Below are 12,026 nucleotides of genomic sequence, written 5' to 3'. Positions count from 1 at the left end.
TATCTGGAGTTACTCAGTAGTTTTAATAGATGTCTCTGGATCAGAGCTTCTTAACATTTCAAGCGTCATCACATGGCTTTTAGAAATAATCTGGCAATATAAAAAACAACTCATTTTTCACTCTCTAATAAGCCCTATGTCTTAAAAGTCACATTTGTTTTCAGATGGTATATGAAAAGGCAGCTTCTCCCCTTCCCAATTTATATCCCTGGAAAATGATCACATATGGTTCTGAAACTAGCTGTTAGGATTCGAGCACCTTTTAATCAGCTATATCTAGGACTCCTGCCATACATTCCTAAGGTAATTAAACAAGAGATTCAGAGCTGTCCTTCCCCTTTTAAGAGTGGTTTGCAGAACCTTTTCTTTTTTCTCTTTCTCCTCTGTTTGCCACACAAAAGCTGATTCCCATGTAGCTGTGGGAGGCTCACTGCCTTATCAACTGAGCTTTGAATCTCTTGTGGTATGGATAGAAAATCATTTATCCTCAAAGTAAGAAAATGCCTTTGAAATTCTAAGGTAATTTTTTCACTAGTACACCATTCAACTGTTGGTTTCTGAGAGTTTCTCAAAATGTACATTTTATAAGTTGTATTTGTTATAAACAACTTCCCTAAGCATTATATAGAAATAATCAGTATAAGTTACTATAAATTGCTTTTCAGAGATAGTTTGAGAACAGGTTTGTTCAGAATTTAGCTAGTTAAAGGATATGCCCTTATGCTGTCCTATATCTTAAAGTATTTGAGTACATGCTGTGAAAGTTGTCTCTTGTTTTTGGTTTGTTTTATTGTCATAAAACAGAAAGAAGAAGGAAAGCTTCAAGGACAGCTTAACAAGTCTGATTCTAACCAGTATATTAGGGAACTGAAAGATCAGATAGCAGAGCTGAATCATGAGGTAAGTGATCAAAATTTTGATCTTCACATATTTCTTTCTTCCTTCCTCTGTATTGTAACAACACTGTATTACTGGTTATGACAGACTCTTTCCTGATAAATATTTTCTGTGAATCCCTGATTATAATTAAATAATAATATTTTAGAAAATTGTCTTCTTTTTACCAAAATTTGTTCTATTCCAATATTGAGGATTAATTTTCCTTAAGCCTTTTTATGGTGATCTAAAATGCTTAATTAATATTTGCATGGCAAATATTTTTTTTAGTGTAATCTGAAAACCTTTGATAGTTTGTCTAGGTGTCAAAGTTACTTCAGTTGAAGTTTTCTTTACACCTATAGAATAATTAGCGTTATTTACCGTTGTGGATAGAGGGAAGTCTTTTTACTTTTGTCTTCTTACTCCTTTCATGGTGGTATTACTGAGATTGCAAAAAAAGGATACTTGCCTAATATCAGTTAACAGATTTCTTAGTACCTAAACACTTTTTAAACTGGCACTACTTTGAATCTGTGAAATTTAACTCATGAAATTTTCAGATAGTATTATTAAGAACTCTCCTAAGTAATTTAAATTAATGTGCTTTGATTAGAGAGATACTTTTTGTTAATGTGGCTTTAGGTCAATTTCCTTGTTTTTTATTATTTTCTAATGGTAACTATTTATCTAAACATGAATACAGAAGCTTGTGTCTTACATTGAATTATTTGTACAGTAAGGTTTATTCACAGTGATAAGATTTGAATGGGTTATATAAGCCTTATTTGTTAAGAAAGAAATTCATTTTGCCCACTAAATTAATTTAAACCTCAAAGGAAAAAGTTTGGACATTACTCTTTCCTGGTATTACATCCTTCAGTTAAAGTCTGAGTGTTTTGGGTAATACCTCCTGGAGGTAATCAATCTAAGTAAATTCTGAATGAAGAAACAAAACATTAACAAAGTTGATAAATCTTAGATGTGGTTTAATTTAACTTGTCCTGAAATTTGAGTGGTTATTCCTGTCATTTGCAACCATGATAGCATTTGAGGGATTCAGGATTATGAATAATCTTTACTTATTTGTTTGTGTGCTTTTTTATAATCTGTTCTGATCTAAGCTATGTGTGAAAGAACAAGTTACAGATAAGATGTTCTAGAAAGTCTTATTGTTTTGAGAACCGTAGGAATTATTCCTTGTATTGAAAAGTTTTTCTCAAAGGAAATTTTGTCTAGAATAAAGCAATCTTCCCCTTATAATTTTGACTTAGAGTGATAAGGAACCTTTAATGTTGGTAAATTAAGAAAACTGTATATAGATTGACTGTATTTCCAAGCATAGTCTAAAAATCACCCAGCAAACATTAATTTTGCATGTCATAATCCTTACCTAAAAATGCTGTTCTCCTCATCAGGACTGGGAAAAAACTGTTCACAAGAGGTTTTACTTTAATGTCATTTTTTATGTGTGGCCTGTGAAAAATAATCTTTCATCTTACACAAACATGGAAAGAAAATCAGTAGAGTAGAATTTTCTACTGTTAAATTTTCTACTGTTATTGTATAAATTAAAAACTAGAACAGCTTGTGGCAAGATGCTAATTTTGTATACTCATACTATTCAAAGTACACAGGTCCTGGGCTTAAGCAGGCCCTAGTGAGAAAACATGGTAGAGAAGAGGGTGAGTACAGTGTAGGTGGGGACCACACAAGAATGCAGAGGTGAGAGTGACTGAGCATGGGCCTGGGAGTTTAGAGGCCAGACTCTTAAGAATTAAGAATTAATGTGGGTAAATTGTGGGAAATAAGGGTAGATTAAATAGAACCAGCTTATGGTGAATCTTCAAAGCTAGAAGAGATCAAATTTCCTAGATAAAGTGAAACCATTATAGATCTTTAGTTAGAGGTTCATTTTCATTATGTTTCCTGAGCAGATTTTAATACCTTCACCTGTTTCAAAGTTTTATAATTAAGGAACGGCTAAATGAAAACAAGTGTAAGTTTAAACCAAGATAATAGTTGTAAGTACATTTATTATACACATTACTATTTGTTGGACCAGCTTCTCAAGAGGGTTAAATAAGGAATCACTTTTTCATTCTAGTGATTTTTCATTCACAATACGGGGGGGTGGGGGGGGGCCTTAACGAAAGTCAGTCTGATCTCTCCAACTTAACTTTTGCCTGTATGCTAGAATTTGCCAGAATCTTTAGCTTTCAACATAAAAATTAACTTTCAATTATTAATATTATTGAACATGTGAGTGTTGATACTTTCTTAGCTGATTTTTATACTTCTCAAAATGTTGAAGGAAATGTTGCAGATTGATCTTCCTGAAGGGATAGCAATTCTGTACTTGTTATAACAATTGTGATCACTTAACTTAGTCGGCTCTATGAAATAGTAGAGAGGATTAAGTGGGTTATTTTTTATGACTGAATATAGTGTTGATCTGTAAAAAAATCATTAGTAGTTACTATTTATTGAGTACTCTCTATTGGTCAAGAATTGTGTCAGACAGTTCATATTTATAATTAGTAACCTTCATAATTATCCCACATGATGGTGGTATTCTCAGTTGAATTAGATTAGAAAATATGTCATCAATATTTAAAAGTCTAAAGAAACTCAATTAATGACAATATTTTAACTGTGTTGTTCCTCCCTGACACATTATTTTGCATACATCCAATAAGTGAATTCTGTAAATGACCTAGCAGCAAGAGCTCCCTTTCTCTCCTTGTTAGCATTGCAAATGGAGATTTATCTTCACTTCCTGCAGTTTACTGTGATCCATCCAAATGCCTTCTCTGACTCACAACCCCTGCAGTTTCTACCATCATTACCTAATTTATGCTTTTAGTTTTGCCTACTTCCCATAGAAATTTTTTAATTTGGAGACTCTTATACCCTACCAAGACCCTCAGAGAAACCACTGTGGAAATCCTTGATGCCCCAGATGTGGCAAGAGCCGTGGTTAAATTCTCCCTTATCCCTACATCCTGTCCTCATACATACATAGAAAATACATACATACATACATACATACATACATACATAGAAAAGAACCTGGGTCCCAACTCAAGTGTGTTCCTTATTCCATCTTCCTTACCTCCTACCCTCCCATCCGTCTGTCATCACAGCTCCTACTAGGCACTAGGTTTAGAACTAAAGATTAATTAAAGATTGAAACAATGCATATCCCTCAAGGGGCTCACAGTCTAACAACAGAGATAGGTATTCAAATAAACAAATTGCAATACATAACGAAAAATATGGCATTTAGTAGTTATCATTTAATAGTCATTGTGCCAGACACTCCTAAATGTTATACTTACATTATTTCTTTTAATCTTCACAACATTCCTATGAAGTAAGTAGCATCATTATTATTCACATTTTACATGTAATAAAACTGAGGTTCTGGGGTATTAAATAACTCCCCATGGTCATATACTAATTAGTAATAGAAATAGGGTGTTAGTTCAGAGTATATGACTCTAAGCCCATTCATGCACTTAACCGCCATATGCTATAGCCTGCTTTGAAACATACAGGAATAAAATAGTAACAGCATCTGGGGTGGGTTTTGAAAAATGAAAAGAAATTTATCAGGCAGATTGGGCATCAGGAACACTTAAGTCAGATATATAAACCAAAATTGTAGTTTCTAGGAAATTTGAATAAGCCATGTACTTTTGCAACATAGGTCTGTCTTCTCATAGCTACTGATCACTAAAGACACAGAATACTTTCTGAATGCCAGGAAAGGGATCTAGAAGAAGGTAGAAGATTATTCTCATTTAGTAGCCAAAGAAAATATACTCAGGACTCATTTTAGGTGTAGACATACTGAGAAGTATAATCCTATGTCTCAGTCAAATTACCAGTTGACTAGCTTCTCTGGGTCCTTTGGAGCCTTGCTACCATTTACAGTGTTTTATAGGAAAATGCATGCTAAGCAGCTGATTTGAGAATGTTTTTGAATATAGATTATATATTTTCATTTGTTCTTGATGGTGATATATTCTTGTGGATGTTCTAGGAATAGGTAAATTTATTCCAGTCTAAAGATAGTTCATTTATTTTAAAAGTTAAATGTTTTTCAGTTAAACAGCTTTGCTGAATTTTTATGATGTCATAATAGTTTTAATGTACTTTATGTCCTTAAGATCTCATGAAAGTAATTCTAGTTATATTTGTTTAGTAGGTTTTCTACATAGAGCAAGTTTTCTCTTTTTTTTTAAAATCTTATTTATTTTTGAGGTGGGGAGAGAGAGAGAGAGAGACAGAGTGCAAGCAGGGGAGGGGCAGAGAGAGAGGGAGACAGAGAATCTGAAGCAGGCTCCGGGCTCCTAGCTGTCCACACAGAGCCCTACTCCGAGCTCAAACTCACAAACCACCAGATCATGACCTGAGCCGAAGTTGGATGTTTAACCGACTTAGGCGCCCCCTTTCTAGTAATAGTTCGTAAACCAGGTGTAGATACTTGGGATGGTTATTTTAATCTTCACAATTATCCTGTGAAAATCATTATTCCCATTTTATAGCTGAGAGGCTAAATAACATGTCCACAGTCACATAACTAGTAAGTAGCAGAAGCTTGAATCAGGACTTTCAGTTGACTCCAATGCATTAAACTTAGAATGAAGTAGAACCAAAACAAACTATATATTTTTTTAAAAAAAGAAAAAACCTTCAAAGCATTTTTGTTGATCAATAAATACCCTGCGTTGTTCTACACATAATGAAGCGAATTTGTAAATGATGCAGAGTAGCAAACTTCAATTTTGTGAGACACAGAAAACTATAGGAGTGTAATATGGAGCCATGAATAAGACCCATGCAAAAATGCATACCACAGAATTATCAATATATTTCTTAATAAGTGGTCCTCAAACCAGGCTCTAAGGTTTTCAGCACTCAGCACCAAAAAAGGGGGAAATGTCACTTTAAACATTTCAGAGTGAATGTGTAATGAAAACAGACCAGTTGGTTAGGAGAGCCACAACTATTCCTTATGGTAAGACCAAACAACAATTTTTTCATTGTTTGTTCCTAAAGGAAAACCTTCTAGTCTGATCAACTATGATAGACTAGCTATTATCCTTAACTTTCTATGATATAATGGGTTCATAATCATAAAAATTGAACAATTTAAAGAACAGGAACTCTTTATCAACTTTTGATAGAAGTATAACATGGAGGAAAGTACCCAGGTAACAAGTTTAAGTTTTTAATTTTTATATAAATGGCTTCTTATATATTCTTCTGTGTCTTGCTGCTTTTGTTTAAAATTGTGAAATTCAACCATTGTTATTTTTAAATGTAGCTATAGATTGTTTAGTCTCATCACTGTATAATTTTCCTTTGTATAAATATACAGTTTATCTTTTCTGTTAGTGAACATTGAATTATTTCCAATTTGATCTTTTAACATTGCTGCAGTGAAGACAGTTCATATTGTTCCACATCTTCATCGACATGTAGGACTGTTGGTCTTTATCTAATTTTAGTCATTCTTTGCCTGTGAAGAGGTTTCTCATATGGTTTTTTTTTTTAATGTTTTTCTTTAACGTTTATTTATTTTTGACAGAGACAGAGCATGAATAGGGGAGGGGGTGCTTCAGAATCTGAAGCAGGCTCCAGGCTCTGAGCTGTCAGCACAGAGCTCAATGTGGGGCTCGAACCCATGAACCATGAGATCATGACCTGAGCTGGAGTCAGGTGCTTAACCGACTGAGCCACCCCAGGCGCCCCTCTCATTATGGTTTTAATGTGTACTTCCCTAATTACTAATAAATTGAGAAACTAATAAACTAATAAATTAATAAACTAATAAATTGAGAAACTTTCCCCCCCAGCACCTAGAACAGTGTTGCCATATAGTTGGTACTTCATGAAAAAAAAAATTAATGAATAAATGATTACAACAAAAGGCTTTGCTAATAAGGTAACATACAAACTGTGATGGGAATGCTAAGAAGCTTCCTGATGTACAAAAATCAGTGAGAAGAACATTCCAGGCAGAAGAGAAAAAAATAGCAGAAAGATCTTAGAAGAAAATGTAATGGACTTTGTGAGAAATCATACTAATGTGGCTGGAGTATAGTAGAGGATGGGGGAAGAATGGTAGGAGATAAGATTAAAGAGGTAGATGAGGTAAAATCCTATATAGTGCTTTATAAGCCAGGAAAAATGTTTGTGTTTTATTCTTGGTTCAGTGGGAAGCCTCTAGATGTTTTGTTGTTGTTGTTGTTGTTGTTGTTGTTTTAATTGTATTTGAGAGAGCGAGAGAGAGAAAGAAAGTGCAAGCAGAGAATGGGGCAGAGGGAGAGAGACAGAATCTCAAGCAGGCTCCATGCTCAGTGCAGAGCCCGACTTGGGGCTCGATCACATGACCATGAGATCATGACTTGAGCTGAAATCAAGAGTTGGACACTTGGGGCACCTGGGTGGCTCACTTGGTTAAGCATCTAGTTCTTGGTTTCAGCTCAGATCATGATCCTGTGATTCATGGGTTCGAGCCCCACAATGGACTCTGCTGATAGCATGAGCCTGCTTGGGATTCTCTCTCTCTCTCTCTCTCTCTCTCTCTCTCTCTCTCTCTCTCTCCCCCCCCCCCCTTTCTGCCCCTCCTCTGCTTATGCTCTCTCTTCTCTCTCAAAAATAAATAAATAAACTTAAAAAAAAAAGAGTTGGACACTTAACTGACTCAGCCACCCATGCACCCCAGCCTTTGGATGTTTTTGTTTTGTTTTGTTTATTTATTTATTTTGAGAGAGAGAGTACAAGTAGGGGAAGATCAGAGAGAGAGAGAGGGAAAGGAGAGAATCCCAAGCAGGCTCCACAGTGACAGCACGGAGCCTGATGTGGGGCTGGAACTCATGAAGGGTGAGGTCATGACCTGAGCTGAAACCAAGAGTCCCGTACTTAACCGACTGAGCCACCCATGTGCCTGCCTTTGGATGGCTTTAAGCAAAGAGTGATGTGATCTGATTTGCCCTGCCTGCTGTATGGTGAATTGATTGTAGGAGAGCAAGAATAGAAACAGGAAAATGGAGGCTGTTAAAATAGTCTAGGTAAGGGGCGCCTGGGTGGCTCAGTCGGTTGAGCGTCCAACTTCGGCTCAGGTCACGATCTCTCAGTCCGTGAGTTTGAGCCCCGCGTCGGGCTCTGGGCTGATGACTCAGAGCCTGGAGCCTGCTTCTGATTCTGTGTCTCCCTCTCTCTCTGCCCCTCCCCCGTTCATGCTCTGTCTCTCTCTGTCTCAAAAATAAATAAATGTTAAAAAAAAAATTTATTAAAAAAAAATAGTCTAGGTAAGAGCAAAGGTAGCTTAGAAGCATGGGAGAGATAGAATTGTTAGCAACATGAATATATTAGAGATATATTTTAGAGATTGAGAATTTGCTGATGGGTTATAGGAGGGACATAAGGTAAAATAGTGACTCCAGAGATTTTTGGCTTGCCAGTTGGATGATTGGTGCCATTTACTTAGGTTGGGAAGGGTAGAAGATCAAGGACTCTGTTTTGTTTATATTAAGGTTGAGATTCCTGTTAAACATGAACATGAAAATAGTGAAGTGGGCTATGGATATGTGAATATGAGGTTCTAAAAAGAGGTTAGGGCTAAAAATAGGTAGTCATTGGAATGTTAATATTATCATAGACAAAAAGAAGGGGGTCCAGGAGCAAGTTCATGGCACTCTTGACCTTTAAGACCAAGAGAGCCAGCAAAGGAGATCAAAATTACCGGTCAGTTGGGAGGGAAACTGGCAGCTGTGGATATAGAAGCCCCAGAAAGGAGACTTTTAAGAAGGGAACATTTCAACATAGTTATTTTAATTAGATTTTAAACTTCCCTGGTCCTCTTGAAGAATGAATTTATTAAGAAAGATTTCTTCAGCATATATTTTTTGTCATTTATCAGAGAATGATGGATGATTTATGAAAGAAGTTGACAGGAGGAATTGTCTGTCACTGAACAATTACTGAGCACCCTTCCTCCCCCCCCCCCCCCCCCGCCACTTCCTGAAGAACTTAGAGAAATGTAAGCTATTTTAGGACAAACCTGGCCAAAAAATAAAACACGATTATAGGATGCTGTAAATAATATATAACCCAGGTAGGTGAAACCAACTTTCATTTTAAGGATAGCCTTTGTGCTGGTTCCCAGTACACAGAAGGTCTTCTGCCATCTTCCTGTCTTCTTTGTTGAGGAGGCTGTTTAAGTTATCATATGTTACAAGAATCTTCTTTTGTTTCTACTAGCCAAGTACAAAATTAGAAGGTTGAGTTAACAAATGGAAATCTAAACAAAGCCCATTCTGAAGTTTGGCTTAGAAAATGTTTTTACATAGAGGCCCCTGGATACCTCAGTTGCTTAAGCATCTGATTCTTGATTTCAGGGTCATGATTTGAGCCCCACATTGAGCTCCGTACTGGGTGTGGAGCCTGCTTAAGATTCTCTCTCTCCCTCTCCCTCTGCCCCTACCCTTGCACGTGCACTCTCCTTCACACTGTCTCTCTCTCTCTTTCTCTCTCTCTCTCTCTCAAAGAAAAAAATGTTTATATGTGAGTACTCCTTTTTAAATTTTAATAACTGTTGATACATGTTTGAGCTATAGATTTTAGTTAAATATCTACCAAAAAGCATTTTTAATGTCATGACCATTATTAATATGTTTAATATTTATACTCATTTGTTATTAACTAGAATTTTTTCCAGTGAGGAGCTTTCAGAATCAAATGACAGACTGCCCTTTTGTAACTGTTTGAATCTTTTTTCCTTGCTCTATATTCTTCAGTTTAAAAGTCATTTAGTATATGTGCAAAGCAAGCACCAATTTAAAAGTAGTTAATAAAATCACCTGGACTTGACTTTTTTTTTAAAGACTCTTGGAGACTCATTCAACATTGATCTTCATCTAGGCTTTAAAACAAGAATATTAAAGGTAGAAAAGAGGTTAGTAATTTGGCTCTGTAGTTACTGGCAGCTGTTTTTTTCCTCTTTATTTCAAACTGAAATATCGTTTTTGGTTTTTTTTTAACCATGTGCTTATTCTGTATTGACTGTTTCTACCAGTCTTTATTGCCTTTTAAATCTTGCAAAACTCAGTATTTTACCTAGTTTACAGAGGATAACCTAAAATAGAGTTGACATTTTTACAAATTGCTATGATAGCAACAGTGTACTGGTAGAGGCAGAAATAAGGAACAAAAACAATGTTTTCTTTTGTATTGATGTCTGTTGAATCTTAATTTTAAAATTATTGTTTAAGAAAAATTTCAATACATGGAGTTATAAGCTTTTATGTATGTTGTTACAGTAAAAAGTGCCGTGTTTCTGATGTGGCAACTTCTTAATAAAAGAACATATTCCCTTAAATTTGTTCTTTGTCTAGTTAGAGCAATGTAAAGTATCATGCAGGAGCTCACACAAGCCTCACTGTTGGTAAATTGTTTTTCTTTGCTGCCAAAAGATCTCATGTAGATGCAAGATCGTATTTGTGCTCTTATGAAAATTGCTTTAATACTCTTGAATTAAATGTTTAGCACTGTTTTTAAATCTTACAGTCCCCATTTGTAGATAAAAAAATTCATTCTTAATGACTTCTTTACATTAATGTTATTACTCCTATTCCTCTTATATGTTCCATTAAATCTTGGGTAATTAGTTTATCTTATTTGAAGTCATAAGATAAAAAAATTATACAATACTTTATGTCTGCAATAATATCACTGTGTGGAAGACTTACAGCTGAGATTTCTGACTGATAGTATTTTTAAGCCAGGCATGTTCTTAAAGTTTATCTAGTTTTTCACTTGATAAATGAGGAAGCCGGGGCATAAGAGTTAAGGGACTTACCCAAAGTTACACAGCTAGTAATGGAAGAGACGGAACTACTGCCCAGGCATTCTGACTTCTGTTCTGCTACATCCCACTGCCCTACCACAATCCTGCCGACCCATTTACTTGTCACATGTTAGATATAGTAGGAGTTCCATAAGTGTTTAATTAAATTAAAATTAATTACTTCTCACAGATGGGAACCTACTGTCTAGTTAGTAGGACTCTACTGTCACCTAGTATTTTCTTCCAGCATCAGGTTCTGGACTTCTCTTCCATCTGAAACTGGGGAATTGGTTTGACTTAACCCTTCTATTTTGCTTCAGTTTCCACTGGGTGCTACTAAAATCTTAGCTTTTAAATATTAGATGATTTTCTGAAAATAGAAGCAACTGAGATTTTATAGCCAAATTTGACATTCCCAGAAACAGAGAAATAGATAAAAATAGTTAACCTAATTTCATATATGCCTATCACTTATGAAATACAAGCTTACCCACGGACATATATTAGCTCAGCTATTCAATACATCCTTTTGCAAGAGTTTGTTTAACTTGTGACCAAACTTCCAGCAATTGTTTCTGCATTAAATTTTTAAAATCTCCAAGGCTATATATCTTTCCATTCATTCTTTGCCTCTAAAAAGAATATGTAACACATAGAAAATCTATAATAATCCCATATAGGACACCTTACTTTTGACTCAAGACTTTTAGACCATTTTCTAGTTTTGTGCTCTATTCATAGGACAGTATTCTACCCAATTACATGCCTCTGTGTAGGAGGAACCTGTGTAGGAACAGGTTCCTACTATAGGTAAAACAAGATGTTTAAATTTGCTAATGAAAATATGTATTTCTGATTATGATAATTTCATTAAAGAATGGGAGTTGAATCATGAGAACATGACAAAAAAGATAGGTCTGGTAGAAGAGAGTAATAAAGAGAGATAATGAAATCACTTAAAAAAGGAAAATTGAAAACAAAAAACAGGGTAAGAAAAGGAATTAGACCCTAGTGAGGATGAGATACCCAGGAAAGAAGACCCTTAGGAGTATCAACTAATGTAGGATACGACTCAAAAAGAGTTAAGAGATTTCTAGGATGACATCTGGTGAGCAATCAATGTAGAGAATATAGACTCAGTCAGAAATGAGGGATTTGAATCCAGTACTCAGAATTAAAGAATCAAGTAAATAACCTCAAGAGATAATGTCTCGCTGGCCAAGGGACAGAACCAATTGGAATTGTAAAGTCAGACTTGGATATGCAGCTGTGTCAAATGGGATATTTT

General features: G+C 35.3%; 1 protein-coding gene across 15 annotated transcripts in view; it reads left to right on the top strand.

Annotated features, from left to right (window-relative positions):
• Window positions 1–12,026, top strand: part of EVI5 (ecotropic viral integration site 5) — a 231,241-nt gene that overhangs the window by 198,306 nt on the left and 20,909 nt on the right. For 14 of the 15 annotated variants that reach the window (XM_027058598.2, XM_027058587.2, XM_027058585.2 and 11 more), the window contains one exon: window positions 805–900. The exons of the other annotated variant lie outside the window; for it this stretch is intronic. In XM_027058598.2, the coding sequence (XP_026914399.1) occupies window positions 805–900 (96 nt within the window). The remainder of the gene's footprint in view (window positions 1–804; window positions 901–12,026) is intronic. 15 annotated transcript variants of the gene reach the window in all.

This window comes from Acinonyx jubatus, chromosome C1, assembly GCF_027475565.1.
Source record: "Acinonyx jubatus isolate Ajub_Pintada_27869175 chromosome C1, VMU_Ajub_asm_v1.0, whole genome shotgun sequence".
NCBI lineage: Eukaryota > Metazoa > Chordata > Mammalia > Carnivora > Felidae > Acinonyx > Acinonyx jubatus.
Note: the sequence above shows the minus strand (reverse complement) of the source record. Positions and strands in the feature narration are given on the sequence as shown.